Below are 23,770 nucleotides of genomic sequence, written 5' to 3' on the forward strand. Positions count from 1 at the left end.
CTCCTATGTCTCTCCTCTCAAGCAGGGGTGAAGCAGGAGGCATGCCCACTTCTGGGGTGAGGAGGGTGTTGCAGGAAGCAGGAGTAGGTGGCAGTGTTGAAGACAGGTGGCCAGCAGAGGGTGCTGGGGTGGGGCAGCTCCAGGGTGCTCCAGACCCGGGCTGGGTGGGTCCCCACAGCGCTGCAGCACCCACTGGGCAGTGCTCCCTGATGGGGACCCAGAGGGATCCCGGGATCCTTTTCACAGGCATTTTCCCATCGGGGCTCCCTGATAGCGAGCCCCCAGGCCTGGAGCTCGCCTGGACCCACCTCATGCCGGTACTGATGGCCAAGTCCCCTGACTTCCCCAAAGTGCAAGGGGTTGGGGGGCATGCCCACGTGGTCAGCTCTGGGCGCCCCCCGTACCCTGGGGAAGGACTTCTGGGAAGCAGGGGGCCAGGTTGCTGGCTGAGCTGGGGCCTTCCTTCCTCAGAGCAACTGAGGCCTGGAGGAGAAAATCGCCAGCCTGGGCAGCTGTAATGACACCCAGCTGGAGTTCAGAAGCTTCTGGGAGCTGATCGGAGAAGCAGCCAAGAGCGTGAAGATGGAGAGCCCAGTCAGGGGCAGCTGAGATTTTGGGGGTCCAGGGGGCAGGGCCTTAGAGGCTGGGCACCTCTCCAAGCTCACTGCCCGGCTCCCCCACACCACCTCACTCCCAGGGCAGGGTGGGCTGGTGGGGCCTGGAGGGAAGCAGAGGGATAAGGTTGGTGGTTCTAAGGGGCTGGGGGCGGGGGGCGGGACTGCAGGCAGAGAGGAGCTGTGGGGAGTGATTGGAGAAGGGGCTGGGGCGCAGGGCTGGATATTTGGTGCTAAAAAGGGGTGATTGAGACCTGCCTCTGCATCTCTTCCCCTGGCCAGCGTGGGGTCTCTGTCTTCCTGCCTCCACTGCAGCCTCCTGTCATCTCCTCCCTGGGCTGGTCTGGGCAGGTGGGGCTGGGACAAGGCTTCGGGGAAGGCTGGGTGCTGGGAATCTACAGAATGATGGTTGTTTTGTATCATTTGCTTAATAAAACAACGGAAAAATGAAAGCGGATCTCTTGTTTGGTTTGGGGGCCACAGCAGGGGTGGGTGGTGCTCCTGGTGCATTAGGGGGGTTGTGATTTTTGCTGTCTTCCTGCGGTCCATGCTGTGCCTCGATGGCCCTGCAGGGCTTCACACCTGCCACTATCCTTCACTGCTTGGAAGGTGTCTCCATTGGACAGTGCTCCCAACCTTGGGTCTCTGGGTGAGGAGTTGGGGGAATTTGAAGAGTCAGTGGTCAAGAACTTTCGGGGCTCAGTAGTTGTCACTTTTGCCCCATGGGTTTGCGTAGAGGTGGTGCCAGGACAAGATGGGGTGGGAAGGGGTCAGTCTGAGCTGGGGGAGGAAGCGGGTGTGTGTGGTGGGGGGCAGGATACCACAGGATACCAGGGCTGGCGCCTGGCCCACTGATGTCTGGAAAGGTGGTGACGGAACAGGGGGATCGGCGGGTTCCAAGCTTCAGCGTTGGTGTCTGCATCCATAAAATGGGAGAGTAATAGGACTTTCTCAGAGGACAGAGGATGGGCTTAGGGAGCTGGTGAAGAGCTTAGCCAGGCGACCTGGAAGGGGGGTGAGGGTCCCCTGTTCCCCCTGCTACCTCCATGGGGGTCTTGGGGAAGAGGTGGAAGGGCACTTCTGGAGGAATTTCCACTGTAGTAAGTGGTCGTAGGATGGGACTAAACAAAAATAATAAAAAATCAAAGAAGTTCCAGGTGGGCACAGGGCTCCATGGGAGAGGGGCTACCTCATCGGTGGGCTACTGCTCCCCAGGGCCTGGGGGGGACTTCGGAGACCCCTTATTGCCACGAAGTGTCTGGGGCCCCGGCGCACTGGCCTCCCTTGGACCTGACGGGGTGGTGGGAGGGCAGGTGACCGTCTCTCCTTCCAGATTCCAGCCCATGGGTTAGGCTGGAAGGTGGGGTTGGGGCCAGGGCTGCCTCCACCACACCCTCTGGGTGGGGGTAGGAAATGTGTGTGTGCCTTTAACCAGGGCACAACCCTTGGCCAGGAACACCCCCCAGCCTGGCCCCCAGCAGCTCTGCGGGAGGGAGTCGGACAGATTCTGGGAGTGCAGCGGGGAGGAGTCCTGGCAGGGCTGAGTGGGAGCAGCCAGAGGGGAGCCAGTACACACAGCCTAGTGGAGAGGACAGCACAGCCAGGCCAGGTGAGCCCCCAGCCCCCGCCCGCCCCTGGTCTCTGCTGTCCCGGGGCCCTCGCTGGCCAGGAGGCCACAGGAGCTGGGGCCGGGAGGGGCTTGGGGGGAGTGGTTGCCAGGGGGCCCGGCGGGAAGGGGCTGCTTCTCCACAACTTTCCCTGTGGGCTGCTCTGGAGTGGAGAGTTCTGTGACAGGGAGACTCGCAGAACCGTGGAGAGGGGGTCCAGACCCACCTCCCGGCCCCACAGCTGTGCAGGCTCTGCTCCAGGGCTGGACCACGGGGTGGAATGTTTGGGAGCGCGGCCTGCTCCCCACAACTGTTCAGAGCCCCCAAAGAAGGGTAAATGCAGGTTGTGGAGTGGAGCCAGGGCCTGTGTCGGGGCAGGAGAAGGGGAGACAGACCTAGGTGGGTTCTGTTACTATGTGTGTGGCCACGTGTGAGTGTTTGAGATTGTGTGTGTGAGACCGTGTGTGGAAGGCACAAACAGGGGTGCAGGAGGAGGTCTGGGCTCTGGTCATGTCTCTCTGTCCCTCTCCCGGCGCCAGGAGGTGAGGTGAGATGGCCGACAGCTGCACGGAGCTGGAGCAGATGATGTTGCTGCTGGTGGAGAACTTCTACAAGTGTGTGCCCAAGTTAAACCTGGGCAAGAAGGAGATCAGAAAGAGCGACTTCCGGGAGATGCTGCAGAAGGAGCTCAACCACATGCTGACGGTCAGTCCTCTGCCTGGCCGGGTGTGTCTTCCCTTCACTGCTTCCTCCTGGGGTCGCTCTTCCCACAGCCCTGTCCTTTGGGGGTCCTGGGTCGGGTGTGATGGGCTCTGAGGGGCAGGTGCCCTCCCCATGGCTGATGCCCAGTTCCACTGCAGGCCACTGGGAGCAAGGAGGCGGCCAACAAGCTCATCCAGGAACTGGACACCGACCACAATGGGCGCATCAGCTTCGACGAGTACTGGACCTTGATAGGCAACATCGTCATCCCCCTCGTTAACGACAAACTCTACCAGGTGCAGCAAGACAGAAAGTAGGAGGCGCCACACCCCACACTGGCCCCCTTCTCAGCCTCACCCCTGCCCCTGCCCCTGCTTCCACACCTTCCCCTTGCTGACCAGGGCCTGGGCATGGCATAGCCCCTTTGTGAGCGTCCCCGACTGGGGGTATCTCTGACGATCTCAGACCCCGGAGCCAGCAGGCCCTAGACCCCTCTCCCAGAACCGAGAGATCAAAATGCTGTTTGAGGTTCTCAAGAATTGCCCCCCTCGGTGAGCCTGGACCCCGATGCCATGTGATTGCTGTCTCCTGACCTCGGGTCCCTCTGCTGGGCGCAGCAGCGGAGACCTAGTCCCTCTCCCATGCAGCTCCTCTGCCAGGAGGAGGAAATTCAGGGACTCCCCTCCAGATGCCTCACTCTGGGTGGGAGTGAGCTAAGGGGGGTTGGGCCCCCTCCCACCTGCTCAGCCCAGGGACGCCCATAAAGTCTAGATTTGAAATTTGTATTTCCCTCGTCCTGTCTTCTTGTGATGTTCATTAAACCTTCTTGTGCCTTGAAACTCCCTCCTGCCGTGGTGGTCTTTGCCCTGGGCTGCCTGGGACATCTGAAAGAGCCCCCAAGGCAGTGTGCAGAAGACACTGGAGCTGCAGGGACCAGCGGGTGCTGCTAGCTCTGCACCTGAACCCCTCGCTCCTTCCTAGGGAGGCACTTAGGCTTACCGCTTACCACGGGGGCATCCCTGGCTATAGACCTGACCGGAACCGTGTCAACTCCAGGTCAATTTCATATCAATTTCAGGTTAATTTCAAATCAGTTTTGCCATAGATCTCACTAACACGCAGAAGCAGTGGGATGGAAAGAGGGATGGGTACAAGGACCCCAATGTGTGAAGATCAGGGTCTGACAAATTCATGGATCGGAAAAGGAAGTGGCACCAGCAGCGGCTGGTCAGGGCGGAGTCTGCTTTCCCGGGCCAGTCCTGCTCTTGTACTGAAGACCCCTTCGCCAGCAGCGTCCCCAGGGGTGGCAGAGGAACAGAACAGAGCAAGAGGCGGGTCTGCAGCGCACTGAGCTGGCAGCTTTTATTTTATTTTTTTGGTTTTTGGATCACACCTGGCAGTGCTCAGGACTTACTCCTGGTCTGCACTCAGGAATTACCCCTGGCCGTGCTCAGGGGGTGCTGGGGAGGGAACCCCGGGCAGTGTACGCAAGACTAGTGCCCTATCCGCTGTGCTATTGCTCCAGCCCCTGGGCTGGCAGCTTTTACCCAGGGCCGGTGTTGCCATCCACTTCAAGGCTTCACCTGAAGTCGGCCTCCACAGAATGAGCCTGCAGTAGAGGCAGAGCTGGTGTCCTTGCCCCCTCTCTCTCAGTAGCCCCACCCCTGCCCGGCCCCCATCCCACCCTGGCTGAGAGGGGAAGGCCAAGTTCAGTCTCCATCCCTTTCTCCGTGGATCTGCAAAATGGTCCCTACACACACACACACACACACACACACACACACACACACACACACACACACACACACACACACACAAGCATACTCACACCCACACATATCTCTCTCTCTCTCTATTTTTTTTTTTGGTGGGGTATTATGGGGGTTTAGGTCACACCTGGTGGTGCTCAGAGCTCACTCTGGATTGGGCTCAGGGCTCAGGGATACTAAGTGGTGCCAGGGATCAAGCTGGGATGGACCACCTACAGAGGAAGTGCCTTTTGTACACATGAAGTAGATGTTTAAAAAATCAGTAACTTTTCTTTTTTTGCTTTTTGGGTCACACCCAGAAATGCACAGGGGTCACTCCTGGCTCTGCACTCAGGAATCACCCCTGGCGGTGCTCAGGGGACCATATGGGATGCTGGAATTTGAACCCGGGTCGGTCGCGTGTAAGGCAAACGCCCTACCCTCTGTACTATCACTCCAGCCCCAAAATCAGTAACTTTTTTTGTCTTTTATTATTATTATTAGTTACTGGGCTGGAGCAATAGCACAGTGGTTGGGCTTTCACCTTTCTCGCGGCGGACCCGAGTCAATTCCTTCGCCCCTCTCGGAGAGTCCGGGAAGCTACTGAGAGTATGGAGCCCGCACGGCAGAGCCTGGCAAGCTACCTGTGCATATTGGATTTGCCAAAAGCAGTAACAATAAGTCTCTCAATGAGAGACGTTACTGGTGCCTGCTCGAACAAATCGATGAGCAACGGGATGACAGTGACAGTGACACACAGAGTTACAAAGCTGTTCATGCTCAGATTTCAGTCATACAATGTTTTGACACCCATCCCTCCACCAGTGTCCATTTCTCAGCCTTCAGTGACCCCAATTCCCTCCTCCTCAGTCTGTCTCTATGGCAGCCAGTCTCTCTCTCTCTCTCTCTCTCTCTCTCTCTCTCTCTCTCTCTCTCTCTCTCTCTCTCTCTCTCTCTCTCCCCACACACACAATCTTTCTCTCTCCTTTTGGGTATTATTGTTTGCTCTACATATACTGATGTTTGGTCCTTTACTTACTTCCAGCATGCAGTTTTTATCCAGAGTGATCATTTCCAACTATCTTCGTCACAGTGATCCCTTCTCTCTCCCCCAGCGCCTGAGGCAGGCTTCGAACCATCGACCAATCCTCCCGGCCGTTGTTTCTACTGCCCTTGACTATTAGTCTAATACTATGTTTTATGTCCCATAAATAAGTGCAGCCATTCTATGTCTGTCCCTCTCCTGATTCAAGATACTTAACAAATTTACCTTCAACCATTCTAAGCGTCTGCTACAGTATCATAAACCAAATGCAAACCACATCTGTTGTACAGGAGTTACCAGGACGTTCATTTTATAAGACTAAAACTCCTTACCTTCCCTCAGCCCTCAGCACACACTATTCTACACGGTTTCCATGAGTGTGATGATTGCAGACACTTTTATTATTGTTTTGGGTCATACACAGTGATACTCAGGGGTTCCTCCTGGCTCTGTGCTCAGGGATCATTCCTAGTGGTGTTTGGGGGAACATATGAGATGCCGGGGATTGAACCTGGGTTGACTACGTGGCAGGCAAATGTCCTCTCTGCTATACTATTGCCCTGCCCCACCCTTGGGCTATATATAAAAAATTTATATGATGTTATTCATTACCCCCAGGATTTTTTCTATGCATGTACTTCAATATTTATTATTTCCTACCTTCTGGAAACTTGACCTTTACTTTGTTCCTTTATTAGATTCTTAAGTAAAGTTAGGTTGAGATTTTAAATTTTGAAAGTTTTCTTCCTACCTTCTTTCTCCCTCCTGCCCTCCCTTCCTCCTTCCCTCTTCCCTCCCTCCCTCACCTCGTCCTTCCATTCCTCCTTCCCTCCCTCCTTCCCTCTCTCCCTTCTTCCTCCTTTCTTCCTTTTTTTCTTTCCTCTTTTTTTTCTGGTTTTTGGGTCACTGGCTGTGCTCAGGGCTTTCTCCCAGCTTTGTGCTCAGGGATCACTCCTGGTGGGACAAGAGGGACCCTTTGTGGTGCTGGGGATCTAACCCAGGCCAGTCATGTGTGAGCACTGTGCTTGTTCTGTGCTATCCTCTTTGGCCCTTAACCACAGTTTTACGTTCACAGCAAAGTTGGAGGAAAGATACGCGGGTTTTCCACATGCCCCTGCCCCCGTCCTGCACAACACAGAGCTTCCCCCCTAGAAACATCCTGCACTAGAGCTATTTACTTATTGGAGTAAACAAACCTATGCCGACTGTGCAAGAATTGCCACAGCAGAGCCCAGCCCAATGTTTACATTCCAGTACATTGTGCCGTTCAGCCTATGGGTTTAGGTAAAGACATATTGTCACATATCCATTGCGATCATTTCATGCAGAGTATCTCAATGCTTAAAGAATCTGTTCTTCTTTTATGGTGTGGATGTTTACTGATCAACTTCCCTCTTCTGCTTTTGCTTTTGTAGCATTACATAGTTTTGGTATCCTGTGTTTTTGTTTTCATTTGTCTCAAGATGTTCTCTAACTTTTATGTTCTTTTTTTTTTTTTTGCTTTTTTTGGGTCATACCTGGCAATGCATGCACAGGGGTTACTCCTGGCTTGCACTGAGAAATAACTCCTGGCAGTCCTCAGGGGACCATATGGGATGCTGGGAATAGAACTCAGGTCGGCCTCGTGCAAGGCAAACACCCTTCCTGCTGCGCTATAGCTCCAGCCTTTGATTTTTCTCTTCTACCCATGGCCACCTCCTCACCCCTTCTTTGAGGGAGTCCTGTTAGTCTGATATGGCATGTCATCAGCTCTTTTCAAAATATTCTATTCTGTCTCATTTTAAAATACTTTATCACTCAAATGTAGCTCTCTGGTAAACCTGCCTCACTTGTGTGAGATGTGGGTTTGTTCTTCAGCACTGCAAAACAAACATAAGTGATCAGAGCACCACAAGGTGTTTCTGAAAAAACGGGGGTTGGAGAAATCGCACAGCTGGTAGGGTGCTTGCCTTGAATGCAGCTGATCCTGGATTGGTCCCCTGCACTGCGTAAGGTCCCCCGAGCATAACCAGGAGTGATGCCTGAGTGCAGTCAGGAGTAAGTGATGAGCACCATCAGGCGTGCCCCCCACGAAAACCCCTCAAAACAGACAAACAAACCATCCCACAAAAGAAAAACTGGGCCATGGGTGTAGCTGACGGCAGAGCGTGCCTCCGTGTGCAGAAGAAAGGAAGCTCTTTAGTTTTTCCTCCTGCCCTGTGGAATATTTCCTCAAACCCACCTCCCAGCTCATGCATTGGTTCATTTGTTCTCAGCCATACCTATCACTTGTTTTCCCAGCCATGCTCAGGGTTCACTACTGCTTAGTAAACTTAGGGATCACTCCTGGCAGGGCTCAGGCAACCGTATGGGCTGATTGAACCCGGATCTGCCGTGTGTAAGGCACGATAGGGATTTGGTGAGAAAATGCTGATAAAGAAAATAAATGGCTTGGGTGGGTGTGCCGAAAGGGGATCTGGTGATGAGGGTCCGACTGGGGACTTTCTTTATATTTTGTCTGGAGTGCTGTGGCTGGCAAATGTCCCTCACCTCGAGATTTTGCCACTTTCCGGCGCATTCCAGTCCCCTGAGCTCTCTCTCCTGCCCTCCTGGCTGTTCCGTCGAGGAGCCCATCTCAAACTTTGATTATTTTGGCTGGCAGCCGCTGTTTCCTGGGCTGGGGCGGGGTTGTTCCAGTCGCTGTGTCGGCCGTGATATAGTGGCTCTCAGTGTGGACAAAGGCACCAGGAAACAAGGGTCACAGTCCACAGTGCTCTGTCCCCTGGGACTTGCCTTTAGTCTTTTTCACTGAAAATGCTGCCCTGGAAAGAGGCATCTCCGGGCTGTGGATTTGGAGGAGGAAGTGACATGCCAGTCTCCGGGCTGCCCACAAGAGTGTTCACCAGTTTCTCATCCCAAAGAAAGTCACTGCTGCCCTCTTTGTAGTCAGGCTACTCCTCCTCCCTCTCTGCTAGGGAGCTTGTCTTTATCTTTTCTTTTCTTTTTTTCCTTTTGGGTCTCACACCGGTGATGCTCAGGGGTTACTCCTGACTCTACACTCAGGAATTACTCCTGGCAGTGCTCGAGGGACCATATAGGATGCTGGGAATCGAACCCGGGTCGGCTGCACGACAAACTACCCTCTGCACTATTGCTCCAGCCCCAGAACCTGTCTTTTCTTTTCTTTTTTTAAAAAAATTATTTATTTATTTTTAATTAGTGAATCAACGTGAGGGTACAGTGACAGATTTATACATTTTTGTGCTCATGTTTCCCCCATACAAAGTTCGAGAACCCATCCCTTCACCAGTGCCCATTCTCTACCACCAGTAAACCCAGCATCTCTACCACCCTCCCAGTCCCGTATCCCCCCACCCCACACTGCCCTGCCACTATGGCAGGGTATTCCCTTTTGATCTCTCTCTCTGATTAGGTGTTGTGGTTTGCAATAAAGGTGTTGAGTGGCCATTGTGTTCAGTCTCTAGTCTATATTCGGCACGCATCACCCTTCCCCAGCATGACCTCCGACCACATTTTACTTGGTGTTCCATTCTCTGAGTTGCCCAGAATGAGAGACCAGCCTCCAAGCCACGGAGACAACCTCCTGGTACTTATTTCTACTAATCTTGGGTGTTAGTCTTATAGTCTATTATTCTATATTCCACAGATGAGTGCAATCTTTCTATGTCTGTCTCTCTCTTTCTGACTCATTTCACTTAGCATGATACTATCCATGCTGATCCACTTATATGCAATCGTCATGACCTCATTTTCTCTAACAGCTGCGTAGTATTCCATTGTATAGATGTACCAGAGTTTCCTCAACCAGTCATCTGTTCTAGGGCACTCGGGTTTTTTCCAGATTCTGGCTATTGTAAACAGTGCTGCGATGAACATATAAGTGCAGATGTCATTTCGACTATCCTTTTTGGCTTTTCTGGGATATATTCCCAGCAGTGGTATTGCTTGTTCAAATGGGAGCTCAACCTCTAATTTTTTGAGAATCGTCCATATTGTTTTCGAAAAGGGCTGAACTAGTCGGCATTCCCACCAGCAGTGTAGAAGGGTCCCTTTCTCCCCACGTCCTCTCCAACAGCGAGAACCTGTCTTTTCTATGGAGGCCATCGCATCACTTATTTATTTAGACTTAGGCACCATGATTTCAGACCAAGGAGAGTGATCAAAGGGCTGCAATGCCTTGCTTGGCAGGCTCAGGGTCTTGAATCCTATCCCCAGTACCCCTAAAGTAGTTTTGGTGGGACCCAACATCACTAAACCACCAAATCAACAAGAATGGGTCTGAGACCCTTGAGCAGTGCTCGGGAGGCCCCCACTTCAAATGTTTTTTATTACAATTATAATAATGATAATAAATATTATTATTTTGGTTTTGGGCTACACCTGGTGGAGCTCAGAGCTTACTCACCTGGCTCTGGGCTCAGGAATCACTATTGGCAGGGCTCAGGGGACATATGAGGTGCCAGGGAACCATTCGGGGTTGGCTGTGTGCAAGGCCAAGCGCCCCACCGGCTGCACTATTGCTCTGGCCCTTCCAAATGTTTTCAAACTTTCAGCTTAATATTGGGAGAGTGATATAATCGAGGATTCTTTATTTGTTTTTGATTTGTGACTGAATTCTGATCCTGGCTCTGCGCTTAACCCCTGGAGCTTGACCCCGGATCTATCAGTGCAGACGACACCCAGAGTGCAGTGTAGCTGGATTAAGCCAGATCCGTGGTCTATTCAGAACAAGGTCTGTGCAGGGCCAGCTTCCCCCGTCCCACCTGCCGGCTCCCCTGGTCTCTTAGGAACGGGCATTTATTAGTTCCAAGGAACCTTCAGAAAGCCGTTGATGGTCCCACCTTGGGAGGACCTTGATCTGAGCAAATATTTCTTTTGAGGGGGGCCCCACCCGGCTGTGCCAGGTGGGGCTCTGTGACTGAGAACTGTGAGCCACAGTAGTCAGGGGCCCATGAGCTGCCTGGCCTTGAACCCTGGCTTTGGCATGCAAAGCATGTGCTCTGCCCCGAGGGACTGAGCTATCGCTCCCACCTTGGGCAAAGAGGTCTTGCTGTGTGGGTTTTGTTTTTTGGGGCCATAGCCGGTGGTGCCCAGGGCTTACTCCTGGCTCTATGCTGGGGACCAAATGGGGTGTGAGATTGTACCTGGGTCAGCTGCCTGCAAAGCAAGTGTCTTACCACCTGGTACTATGGCGGCAGCCTTGCTTGTCATATTTTGTTGTTTTGGGTCGCACCCAGCAGTGCTCAGGGCTTACTCCTGACTCAAGGATCACTCCTGGAAGGGTTGGGGGACCAGGTAGGGTACTGGGGATTGAGCCCATGCAGGCCACACACAAGACCTTTTTTCCCCTTGCCCTCTTTCTCCTCCCCACTCTTTCTCCTCCTCCTCCTCCCCCTCCCCTCTCTTTCCTCCTTGTCCTCCTTCCCCTCCCCTCTTCTTGCTTCTCTCCTCCCTCCCCTTTCTACTCTCTCTCCCTCCCCACATCTCCCTTCCCTCTCCTCCTCCTCCTCCTTCTTCTCCTTTCTGCAATGTAGACATAGTTCTCTGTCTCAGTTCTACTGTTTTTTTCCATGTCTACACAGTAACCCCAAATATCCCAGAAATCAGACTTGATGTCTTCCAGGAAGGAAAGCCCATTTGAAACCCCAACAAACTGAGGCATCTGGGTGCACGAGGTGACAGATAGATATTCCCAGGTGAGGGGAGGGGGACAGTGTGCTCCCCTGAGTAGGGAAGCATTTCCTTGACCTGTGACCCCAGTAAGGCTACCTCCTGGACTCCAGCTGGCGGCTCCTCCCCAAGCAGCTAGATTTGAAATTGGGCTCTGTAGTTTGTCATATATAATGGGAAGGAAATATGGTTCTTTCCTGTCTAGGAGAAAGAAGGAAGCAAATAGTTTTTCTCACATCCAGGTTTACTCTATGGCTTTTTCTTCAGCCATGGGACTCGGTACCAGCCGATGACTAAAGGTGAGCCGGCTCAGAGGACCAGCGAGTCAGCCCGGGAGATGGGAGGAGGCTTCTGTCCCTGGGTTTCCGTGGCTGCAGGTCTGGCTGTGTTTTTCTGTGACGGATGTGCCAGCTGATTCGTGGAGTTTCTTTCCACCGCCGCACTGTGAGAGGCAGATTCCTCAGTATGATGATGGAAAAGGGGGGGACTTGAGAAGTGGCTGAACTCGTCTCTTCTCACTCTGGCCATTAGGTTTGTAGGAGACAGCTCAGGCCAGGAAGGATATATGATTTAACTGAGCTAATTGTTTAACAGTACCACTAGGTGCGAAGCAGCCTTGGATGAGGGATTTATGACTGAATTGATAGATTAAAGGAACTAACAGGTGTTTACACAGACACAGAGCTGGAAGTCCAGGAGTCATCGATAGCACCTGTAACTTGTATCCTGTGTCTAACTGATAAGTGTCTAACTGATAAGATGCTTTCTTGAATGTATGCAAATGCCTTGCTTTCTTGATGTATGGAATTGGAAATGTCATATTGATATATTGTTCCTGTATACTTTTGTTCATTATGATATATTTTAGGTTACTTCTTTTTTTCCTATATGTTTTCGTTCATTATGAAATGTTTGAAGTCATTTCTGCTTTTGGAATTGTTTCTTTTTATTGTTGTGCCAACTCCTGAGGCCTGTGTGCCCAGAGTGGCTATATAAACCCTCTGCTGTAAGGTCGAGCTCTGACCTCCTGCTTCGGCAGGACAGCTCGGCCCCAGCTAGCTGGAGTAATAAAGTCTTGGTGTGTGTTTTGCAGTCCGGATGGACTCTGTGTCTCTGAATGCTGAGGGGTGGTCTCGGTCCTAACAGCACCTAATGGCGTTCACTGTGGACTTCACACACATCCTCACACTGGACCTGCGAGGAGAACATGAGTATCCTCGTGTTCCACAAGGGGAAACGGGATTTGGAGGGTGAAACGTTCACCAGGGCACACGGCCTGTGGAATGACTGTGGAACTCACTTCTTTGGGGAAGGCAGGGACTGTGCATGCCCCTGGCATCTGACTGTATAGTCTCATTCAGCACCCCGCCCCTGCGAACAGGCTCGGTATAGGGCTGTGTCTGGGAACTGGGCTCATCAAGATCCTTCCTTGAGCCCAGGGTCATCAGGGCCCAGCTCCTCCGTTCAGGGGCAGGCCCTGTTGCCCCTGAGCGAGGCCCGCGGGCACAGTCCTGATGAGAGCACTGGGCTCACCGCCCTGCAGAAGCATCCCCAGCCTCTGCCAATGACGTGGCCTGGCATGTTCCTCTCTACGCTTCAGTGAACTCGAGTTGAACTTCTGCCTCTTAGAGTGAGAAAATCTTGATGGTTAGAACACAGCAGAGGCAAGATTCAGACCCAGAAGCCAACGGTGTCTTGATGCCTCTGACTCTTCCCTGGCGTCACATGTTCATCTCTGCTGAGATCTCTGAGAGCACTTCATGGTGAGCAACACCCTGTAATTTCTGGAATCATCGCTCACTCCCTTGAGTCTCTTCATTTTCTGAAGTCTCCTTGATGGAGACAGGAGAAGATCCTGGGGCCCTCTGGAAGAGGCCACAGCACAACTCGTCCGAAGGGTGTTCATCCTCCTTTTTTTTTTTTTTCTTTCCTGTGATGCTCAGGACTTACTCTTGGCTCTGCACCAGGAATTACTCCTGACTGTTTTCAGGGGACGATATGGGATGGTGGGGATTGAACCAGGGCTGCTGTGTGGAAGGCGAATGCCCTCCCTGCTGTGTTTTCATTCTGGCCCCTCATCTTTCTATTTTTTTTCTTTTTGGGTTACGCCTGGCGATGCACAGGGGTTGCTCCTGGCTCATACACTCAGGAATCACTCCTGGCGTTGCTCAGGGGACCATATGGGATGCTGGGAATCGAACCCAGGTTGGGCTGCACGCAAAGCAAATGCTGTACCTGCTGTACTATTGCTCCAGTCCCGACCTTGGAGATTCTTGGGCCAACCAGGTCTTAGTTCAATTCAATGGCTAAGGATGTGGAATTGCTCCTGGCTGATGATACCTAGGAAAGTTAAAACCAAATCAAATTTTGGGGTAGTTCAGAGATTTGCATGTGACCAGCCCCAGTTGGTCTCATGATGGTATATGGTCGTCATCTCTGATCCCTGAGCACCACTGGGAGTGACTGTGAGCACAGAGCCAGGCGTAAGCCCTGAGCATCACTGGATATGACCAGACCCCCACCCCTCCAAGTCACATTTTGGGTTGTGACTGCTTATCTGTCAACTCCTCTGGAGATGGAGGTTGAGTGTATAGCATCCTTTGATCACACGGTCTGTGAGATTGTGTGGTCCCGGTGATCCCTGTGGGAAGGGGGCTGGCAAGTCTTCTCTAACCCCTCCTGGCTCAGGTGCCCTTGTTTTCTGTGTTTCCTCAGGATGTGGGCTCCTTGGAGGAGAAGATGAAGAGCTTGGATGTGAACCAGGACTCGGAGCTCAAGTTCCATGAGTACTGGAAGCTGATTGGGGAGTTGGCCAAGGAGTACCGGAAGGAGATCCGGAAGAAGTAAAGCCGAAGGCAGGGATGGGTGGGGACAGGTGGAACCCCACAGCCCCTCAATAAAGTGTTCTCTCTGAAATATAGATGTTTCTTATTTTGTGTTTGTTTTTGGGCCACACATGATGCTTAGGAATCACTCATGACAGGGCTCGGGGGACCATCGTACTGGATCCACGGGTCAAACCGTGTGCAGAGCAAGTGGCCTACCCACTGAACTGCTCAGTAGGGAATAGATTTGGGGAATGAGGAGGACCATACCGGGAAGAGATGGGTGCTGTGTTTGGAGGACCATGAGGTGCTGGGATTGAACCAAGAGCTCCTGCATGCAAAGTTTTAGCTCCATGTCCTTGGCATGCGCACACACATATATGGGACACACCTCGAGGTGCTCAGAGCTTATTCCTGACTTTGTGCTCAGGGATCACTCCTGGCAGTACTTGGGGGACCCTTTGTGGTGCTGGGATCAACCTTAAGTCAGCTGTGTGCAAGGCAAGTGTCCTTTCCACTGTACCATCTCTTGGACCTGGTAAATGATGTTGCTAAATGCTGTGTTAGGGGCTGGAGAGGTAGTACCATGGGTAGATGCTTGCCTTGCACATGGCTGAACTGGGATCGGCCTCTGGCACCCCCTATGGTTCCCTGAGCCCTGGCAGGAGTGGTCCTTGAGCTCAGAGCCAGGAGTAAGCCCTGAGCACTGCTGGTTGCCTGGTGTGCGCCCCTCCACAGCCCCCAATTCCTGTATCAGAGCTGAGAAAGAGGAGAGGTGAAATCATAGAGAGGAGAACAGAGAGTTGAAGTTCGAGAGTCTCCGTGGATGGGCTGCTCTTGAATGAGCCCTGGGCCCTCTCCTATGTCTCTCCTCTCAAGCAGGGGTGAAGCAGGAGGCATGCCCACTTCTGGGGTGAGGAGGGTGCTGCAGGAAGCAGGAGTAGGTGGCAGTGTTGAAGACATGTGGCCAGCAGAGGGTGCTGGGGTGGTGCAGCTCCAGGGTGCGCCAGACCTGGGCTCGGTGGGTTCCTGCTGTGCCCCAGCACCCATTGGGCAGTGCTCCCTGATGGGGACTCAGAGGGACCCCAGGGTCCTTTTCACAGGCACTTTCCCACGGGGGCTCCCTGATAGCGAGCCCCCAGGCCTGGAGCTCGCCTGGACCCACCTCATGCCGGTACTGAGGGGCCAAGTCCCCTGACTTCCCCATAGTGCACGGGGTGGGGGAGCAAGCCCACGTGGCCAGCTCTGGGCGCCTCCCGTACCCTGGGGGCAGGACGGCTGGGAAGCAGGGGGCCAGGCTGCTGGCTGAGCTGGGGCCTTCCTTCCTCAGAGCAACTGTGGCCTGGAGGAGAAAATCGCCAGCCTGGGCAGCTGTAATGACACCAAGCTGGAGTTCAGAAGCTTCTGGGAGCTGATCAGAGAAGCAGCCAAGAGCGTGAAGATGGAGAGCCCAGTCAGGGTCAGCTGAGATTTTGGGGGTCCAGCGGGCAGGGCCTTAGAGGCTGGGCACCTCTCCACGCTCACTGCCCGGCTCCCCCACACCACCTCACTCCCAGGGCAGGGTGGGCTGGTGGGGCCTGGAGGGAAGCAGAGGGATAAGGTTGGTGGTTCTGAGGGGTTGGGGGCGGGGGGCGGGACTGCAGGCAGAGAGCAGCTGTGGGGAGTGATTGGAGAAGGGGCTGGGCCGCAGGGCTGGATATTTGGTGCTAAAAAGGGGTGATTGAGACCTGCCTCTGCATCTCTTCCCCTGGCCAGCGTGGGGTCTCTGTCTTCCTGCCTCCACTGCAGCCTCGGGTCATCTCCACCCTGGGCTGGTCTGGGCAGGTGGGCCTGGGACAAGGCTTTGGGGAAAGCTGGGTGCTGGGAATCTACAGAATGATGGTTGTTTTGTATCATTTGCTTAATAAAACAAGGGAAAAATGAAAGCGGATCTCTTGTTTGGTTTGGGGGCCACAGCAGGGGTGGGTGGTGCTCCTGGTGCATTAGGGGGGTTGTGATTCTTGCTGTCTTCCTGGGGTCCATGCTGTGCCTCGATGGCCCTGCAGGGCTTCACACCTGCCCCTATCCTTCACTGCTTGGAAGGTGTCTCCATTGGACAGTGCTCCCAACCTTGGGTCTCTGGGTGAGGAGTTGGGGGAATTTGAAGAGTCAGTGGTCAAGAACTTTCGGGGCTCAGTAGTTGTCACTTTTGCCCCATGGGTTTGCGTAGAGGTGGTGCCAGGACAAGATGGGGTGGGAAGGGGTCAGTCTGAGCTGGGGGAGGGAGCGGGTGTGTGTGGTGGGGGGCAGGATACCACAGGATACCAGGGCTGGAGCCTGGCCCACTGATGTCTGGAAAGGTGGTGGAGGAACAGGGGGATCGGCGGGTTCCAAGCTTCAGCGTTGGTGTCTGCATCCATAAAATGGGAGAGTAATAGGACTTTCTCAGAGGACAGAGGATGGGCTTAGGGAGCTGGTGAAGAGCTTAGCCAGGCGACCTGGAAGGGGGGTGAGGGTCCCCTGTTCCCCCTGCTACCTCCGTGGGGGTCTTGGGGAAGAGGTGGAAGGGCACTTCTGGAGGAATTTCCACTGTAGTAAGTGGTCCTAGGATGGGACTAAACAAAAATAATAAAAAAATCAAAGAAGTTCCAGGTGGGCACAGGGCTCCATGGGAGAGGGGCTACCTCGTCGGTGGGCCACTGCTCCCCAGGGCCTGGGGGGGACTTGGGAGACCCCTTATTGCCACGAAGTGTCTGGGGCCCCGGCGCACTGACCTCTCTTGGGCCTGACGGGGTGGTGGGAGGGCAGGTGACCATCTCTCCTTCCAGATTCCAGCCCGGGGGGGGTTTGGCTGGAAGGTGGCGTTGGGGCCAGGGCTGCCTCCACCACACCCTCTGGGTTGGGGTAGGAAAGGTGTGTGTGCCTTTAACCAGGGCACAACCCTTGGCCAGGAACACCCCCCAGCCTGCCCCCCAGCAGCTCTGCGGGATGGAGTGGGACAGATTCTGGGAGTGCAGCAGGGAGGAGTCCTGGAAGGGCTGAGTGGGAGCAGCCAGAGGGGAGCCAGTACACACAGCCTAGTGGAGAGGACAGCACAGCCAGGCCAGGTGAGCCCCCAGCCCCCGCCCGCCCCTGGTCTCTGCTCTCCCGGGGCCCTCGCTGGCCAGGAGGCCACAGGAGCTGGGGCCGGGAGGGGCTGTTGGGGGAGTGTTTGCCAGGGGGCCCGGCGGGAAGGGGCTGCCTCTCCACAACTTTCCCTGTGGGCTGCTCTGGAGTGGAGAGTTCTGTGACGGGGAGACTCGCAGAACCGTGGAGAGGGGGTCCAGACCCACCTCCCGGCCCCACAGCTGTGCAGGCTCTGCTCCAGGGCTGGGCCACGGGGTGGAATGTTTGGGAGCGCGGCCTGCTCCCCACAACTGTTCAGAGCCCCCACAGAAGGGCAAATGCAGGTTGTGGAGTGGAGCCAGGGCCTGTCTCGGGGCAGGAGAAGGGGAGACAGACCTAGGTGGGTTCTGTTACTATGTGTGTGGCCACGTGTGAGTGTTTGTGATTGTGTGTGTGAGACCGTGTGTGGAAGGCAGAAACAGGGGTGCAGCAGGAGGTCTGGGCTCTGGTCATGTCTCTCTGTCCCTCTCCCGGCGCCAGGAGGTGAGGTGAGATGGCCGACAGTTGCACGGAGCTGGAGCAGATGATGTTGCTGCTAGTGGAGAACTTCTACAAGTGTGTGCCCAAGTTAAACCTGGGCAAGGAGGAGATCAGAAAGAGCGGCTTCCGGGAGATGCTGCAGAAGGAGCTCAAAAACCTGCTGGAGGTCAGTCCTCTGCCTGACCGGGGTGTGTCTTCCCTTCACTGCTTCCTCCTGGGGTCGCTCTTCCCACAGCCCTGTCCTTTGGGGGTCCTGGGTCGGGTGTGATGGGCTCTAAGGGGCAGGTGCCCTCCCCATGGCTGTTGCCCAGTTCCACTGCAGGCCACTGGGAGCAAGGAGGCGGCCAACAAGCTCATCCAGGAACTGGACACCGACCACAATGGGCGCATCAGCTTCAACGAGTACTGGACCTTGATAGGCAGCATCGTCATCCCCATGATGAACAAAAAACTCTACTAGGAGCAGCAAGACAGAAAGTAGGAGGCGCCACACCCCACACTGGCCCCCTTCTCAGCCTCACCCCTGCCCCTGCCCCTGCCTCCACACCTTCCCCTTGCTGACCAGTGCCTGGGCATGGCATAGCCCCTTTGTGAGCGTCCCCGACTGGGGGTGTCTCTGACGATCTCAGACCCCGGAGCCAGCAGGCCCTAGACCCCTCTCCCACAACCGAGAGATCAAAATGCTGTTTGAGGTTCCCAAGAATCGCCCCCCTCGGTAAGCCTGGACCCCGATGCCATGTGATTGCTGTCTCCTGACCTCGGGTCCCTCTGCTGGGCGCAGCAGCGGAGACCTCGTCCCTCTCCCATGCAGCTCCTCTGCCAGGAGGAGGAATTCAGGGACTCCCCTCCAGATGCCTCACTCTGGGTGGGAGTGAGCTAAGGGGGGTTGGGCCCCCTCCCACCTGCTCAGCCCAGGGACGCCCATAAAGGCTTGATTTGAAATTTGTATTTCCCTCCTCCTGTCTTCTTGTGATGTTCATTAAACCTTCTTGCGCCTTGAAACTCCCTCCTGCCGTGGTGGTCTTTGCCCTGGGCTGCCTGGGACATCTGAAAGAGCCCCCCAAGGCAGCATGCAGAAGACACTGGAGCTGCAGGGGGCCAGCGGGTGCTGCTAGCTCTGCACCTGCACCCCTCGCTCCTTCCTAGGGAGGCACTTAGGCTGACCGCTTACCACGGGGGCATCCCTGGCTATAGACCTGACCGGAACCGTGTCAACTCCAGGTCAATTTCAGATTAATTTCAAATCAGTTTCGCCATAGATCTCACTAACACGCAGAAGCAGTGGGATGGAAAGAGGGACGGGTACAAGGACCCCAATGTGTGAAGATCAGGTCTGACAAATTCATGGAGTGGGAAAGGAAGTGGCACCAGCAGCGGCTGGTCAGGGCGGAGTCTGCTTTCCCGGGCCAGTCCTGCTCTTGTACTGAAGACCCCTTCGCCAGCAGCGTCCCCAGGGGTGGCAGAGGAACAGAACAGAGCAAGAGGCGGGTCTGCAGTGCACTGAGCTGGCAGCTTTTATTTTATTTTTTTTGGTTTTTGGATCACACCTGGCAGTGCTCAGGACTTACTACCGGTCTGCACTCAGGAATTACCCCTGGCCGTGCTCAGGGGCTGCTGGGGAGGGAACCCCGGGCAGTGTACACAAGACTAGTGCCCTATCCGCTGTGCTATTGCTCCAGCCCCTGGGCTGGCAGCTTTAACCTAGGGCCAGTGTTGCCATCCACTTCAAGGCTTCACCTGAAGTCGGCCTCCACAGAATGAGCCTGCAGTATGCGATAGCACGGCGGGTAGGGCGTTTGCCTTGCTCGTGGCCGACCCGGGTTCAATCCCCGGCACCCATATGGTCCCCCAAGCATCCCCAGGAATAATTCCTGATTGTAAAGCCAGGAGTAACCCCTGAGCATCGCTGGCTTGTGACCCAAATAGTAAAAAAAAAAAAAGAGAATAAGCCTGCAGTAAGGCAGCGCTGGTGTCCTTGCCCCCTCTCTCTCAGTAGCCCCACCCCTGCCTGGCCCCCATCCCACCCTGGCTGAGAGGGGAAAGCCTTGTTCAATCCCCCTCCCTTTCTCCGTGGATCTGCATAATGGTCCCTATACACACACACACACAAGCACACAAACACACACACATATATCTATCTCTCTCTCTATTTTTTATTTTTTGTGCGGGATTATGGGGGGTTAGGTCATACCTGGTGGTGCTCAGAGCTCACTCTGGATTGGGCTCAGAGATGCTAAGTGGTGCCAGGGATCAAACTGGGATGGACCACCTGCAGAGCAAGTGCCTTTTGTACACATGAAGTAGATGTTTAAAAAATCAGTAAATTTTTTGGTCTTTTATTATTATTATTAGTTACTGGGCTGGAGCAATAGCACAGTGGTTGGGCTTTAACCTTTCACGCAGCAGACTCGAGTTCGATTCCTTTGCCCCTCTCGGAGAGTCCGGCAAGCTACTGAGAGTATGGAGCCCGCACGGCAGAGCCTGGCAAGCTACCCGTGCATATTGGATATGCCAAAAACTTTGATTATTTTGGCTGGCAGCCGCTGTTTCCTGGGCTGGGGCGGGGTTGTTCCAGTCGCTGTGTCGGCCGTGATATAGTGGCTCTCAGTGTGGACAAAGGCACCAGGAAACAAGGGTCACAGTCCACAGTGCTCTGTCCCCTGGGACTTGCCTTTAGTCTTTTTCACTGAAAATGCTGCCCTGGAAAGAGGCATCTCCGCGCTGTGGATCTGGAGGAGGAAGTGACATGCCAGTCTCTGGGCTGCCCACAAGAGTGTTCACCAGTTTCTCATCCCAAAGAAAGTCTCTGCTGCCCTCTTTGTAGTCAGGCTACTCCTCTGCCCTCTCTGCTAGGGAGCTTGTCTTTATCGTTTCCTTTATTTTTTCCCTTTTGGGTCTCACACCGGCGATGCTCAGGGGTTACTCCTGGCTCTACACTCAGGAATTACTCCTGAATTAGTGCTCGAGGGACCATACGGGATGCTGGGAATCGAACCCGGGTCGGCTGCAAGACAAACTACCCTCTGCACTATTGCTCCAGCCCCAGAACCTGTCTTTTCTTTTTTTTAAAAAATAATTTATTTATTTTTAATTAGTGAATCATCGTGAGGGTACAGTTAACAGATTTATACATTTTTGTGCTCATGTTTCCCTCATACAAAGTTCGAGAACCCATCCCTTCACCAGTGCCCATTCTCTACCACCAGTAAACCCAGCATCTCTCCCACCCTTCACAGTCACATCTCCCCCCACCCCACACTGCCCTGCCACTATGGCAGGGTATTCCCTTTTGATCTCTCTCTCTGATTAGGTGTTGTGGTTTGCAATAAAGGTGTTGAGTGGCCATTGTGTTCAGTCTCTAGTCTATATTCGGCACGCATCACCCTTCCCCCGCATGACCTCCGACCACATTTTACTTGGTGTTCCCTTCTCTGAGTTGCCCAGAATGAGAGACCAGCCTCCAAGCCACGGAGACAACCTCCTGGTACTTATTTCTACTAATCTTGGGTGTTAGTCTTATAGTCTATTATTCTATATTCCACAGATGAGTGCAATCTTTCTATGTCTGTCTCTCTCTTTCTGACTCATTTCACTTAGCATGATACTTTCCATGCTGATCCACTTATATGCAATCGTCATGACCTCCTTTTTTCTAACAGCTGCATAGTATTCCATTGTATGGATGCACCAGAGTTTCCTCAACCAGTCATCTGTTCTAGGGCACTCGGGTTTTTTCCAGATTCTGGCTATTGTAAACAGTGCTGCGATGAACATATAAGTGCAGATGTCATTTCGACTATACTTTTTGGCTTTTCTGGGATATATTCCCAGCAGTGGTATTGCTTGTTCAAATGGGAGGTCAACCTCTAATTTTTTGAGAATCGTCCATATTGTTTTCGAAAAGGGCTGAACTAGCCAGCATTCCCACCAGCAGTGTAGAAGGGTCCCTTTCTCCCCACATCCTCTCCAACAGCGAGAACCTGTCTTTTCTATGGAGGCCATTGCATCACTTATTTATTTAGACTTAGGCACCATGATTTCAGACCAAGGAGAGTGATCAAAGGGCTGCAATGCCTTGCTTGGCAGGCTCAGGGTCTTGAATTCTATCCCCAGTACCCCTAAAGCGGTTTTGGTGGGACCCAACATCACTAAACCACCAAATCAACAAGAATGGGTCTGAGACCCTTGAGCAGTGCTCGGGAGGCCCCCACTTCAAATGTTTTTTATTACAATTATAATAATGATAATAAATATTATTATTTTGGTTTTGGGCTACACCTGGTGGAGCTCAGAGCTTACTCACCTGGCTCTGGGCTCAGGAATCACTATAGGCAGGGCTCAGGGGACCATATGAGGTGCCAGGGATCCATTCTGGGTTGGCTGTGTGCAAGGCCAAGTGCCCCACCGGCTGCACTATTGCTCTGGCCCTTCCAAATGTTTTCAAACTTTCAGCTTAATATTGGGAGAGTGATAAAAACGAGGATTCTTTATTTGTTTTCGATTTGTGACTGAATTCTGATCCTGGCTCTGCGCTTAACCCCTGGAGCTTGACCCCGGATCTATCAGTGCAGACGACACCCAGAGTGCTGTGTAGCTGGATTAAGCCAGATCCGTGGTCTATTCAGAACAAGGTCTGTGCAGGGCCAGCTTCCCCCGTCCCACCTGCCGGCTCCCCTGGTCTCTTAGGAACGGGCATTTATTAGTTCCAAGGAACCTTCAGAAAGCCGTTGATGGTCCCACCTTGGGAGGACCTTGATCTGAGCAAATATTTCTTTTGAGGGGGGCCCCACCCGGCTGTGCCAGGTGGGGCTCTGTGACTGAGAACTGTGAGCCACAGTAGTCAGGGGGCCATGAGCTGCCTGGCCTTGAACCCTGGCTTTGGCACGCAAAGCATGTGCTCTGCCCCGAGGGACTGAGCTATCACTCCCACCTTGGGCAAAGAGGTCTAGCTGTTTGGGTTTTGTTTTTTGGGGCCATAGCCGGTGGTGCCCAGGGCTTACTCCTGGCTCTATGCTGGGGACCATATGGGGTGTGAGATTGTACCTGGGTCAGCTGCCTGCAAAGCAAGTGTCTTACCACCTGGTACTATGGCGGCAGCCTTGCTTGTCATATTTTGTTGTTTTGGGCCGCACCCAGCAGTGCTCAGGGCTTACTCCTGACTCAAGGATCACTCCTGGAAGGGTTGGGGGACCAGGTAGGGTACTGGGGATTGAGCCCATGTTGGCCACATACAAGACCTCTTCTCCCCTTGCCCTCTTTCTCCTCCCCACTCTTTCTCCTCCTCCGCCTCCCCCTCCCCTCTCTTTCCTCCTTGTCCTCCTTCCCCTCCCCTCTTCTTCCTTCTTTCCTGCCTCCCCTTCCTACTCTCTCTCCCTCCCCACCTCTCCCTTCCCTCTTCACCTCCTCCTCCTTCTTCTCCTTTCTACAATGTAGACATAGTTCTCCCTCTCAGTTCTACTCTTTTTTTCCATGTCTACACAGTAACCCCAAATATCCTAGAAGTTAGACTTGATGTCTTCCAGGAAGGAAAGCCCATTTGAAACCCCAACAAACTGAGGCATCTGGGTGCACGAGGTGACCGATAGATATTCCCAGGTGAGGGGAGGGGGACAGTGTGCTCCCCTGAGTAGGGAAGCATTTCCTTGACCTGTGACCCCAGTAAGGCCACTTCCTGGACTCCAGCTGGCCAGCTCCTCTCCAAGCAGCTAGATTTGAAATTGGGCTCTGGTATTTTGTCATACATAATGGGAAGGAAATATGGTTCTTTCCTGTCTAGGAGAAAGAAGGAAGCAAATAGTTTTTCTCACATCCAGGTTTACTCTATAGCTTTTTCTCAGCCATGGGACTCGGTACCAGCCGATGACTAAAGGTGAGCCGGCTCAGAGGACCAGCGAGTCAGCCCGGGAGATGGGAGGAGGCTTCTGTCCCTGGGTTT

The 23,770-nt window shown here is 53.7% G+C and overlaps 2 protein-coding genes across 2 annotated transcripts; both read left to right on the plus strand.

The window, feature by feature from the left end:
* Positions 1 to 2,136: 2,136 nt before the first annotated feature.
* On the plus strand, positions 2,137 to 3,701 carry LOC129405114 (protein S100-A16-like). Its single transcript, XM_055140569.1, has 3 exons — positions 2,137 to 2,223; positions 2,761 to 2,926; positions 3,082 to 3,701. The coding sequence occupies exons 2-3, from the start codon at positions 2,774 to 2,776 to the stop codon at positions 3,238 to 3,240; spliced, it is 312 nt and encodes a 103-aa protein (XP_054996544.1). The 5' UTR covers positions 2,137 to 2,223; positions 2,761 to 2,773; the 3' UTR covers positions 3,241 to 3,701.
* Positions 3,702 to 17,848: 14,147 nt separating this feature from the next.
* On the plus strand, positions 17,849 to 18,295 carry LOC129404968 (protein S100-A16-like). The gene is made up of 2 exons (XM_055139914.1): positions 17,849 to 18,001; positions 18,158 to 18,295. Exons 1-2 carry the CDS (start codon positions 17,849 to 17,851, stop codon positions 18,293 to 18,295), a joined length of 291 nt encoding a protein of 96 aa, XP_054995889.1.
* The last annotated feature ends 5,475 nt before the right edge of the window (positions 18,296 to 23,770 follow it).

Source organism: Sorex araneus, chromosome 5 (assembly GCF_027595985.1).
Source record: "Sorex araneus isolate mSorAra2 chromosome 5, mSorAra2.pri, whole genome shotgun sequence".
NCBI lineage: Eukaryota > Metazoa > Chordata > Mammalia > Eulipotyphla > Soricidae > Sorex > Sorex araneus.

Coding starts and splice junctions, on each gene's coding strand:
- LOC129405114 (XM_055140569.1), top strand. CDS start 2,774: ATGGCCGACAGCTGCACGGAGCTGGAGCAGATGATGTTGCTGCTGGTG. Junction 2,927..3,081: donor AGCTCAACCACATGCTGACG/GTCAGTCCTCTG, acceptor GTTCCACTGCAG/GCCACTGGGAGCAAGGAGGC.
- LOC129404968 (XM_055139914.1), top strand. CDS start 17,849: ATGGCCGACAGTTGCACGGAGCTGGAGCAGATGATGTTGCTGCTAGTG. Junction 18,002..18,157: donor AGCTCAAAAACCTGCTGGAG/GTCAGTCCTCTG, acceptor GTTCCACTGCAG/GCCACTGGGAGCAAGGAGGC.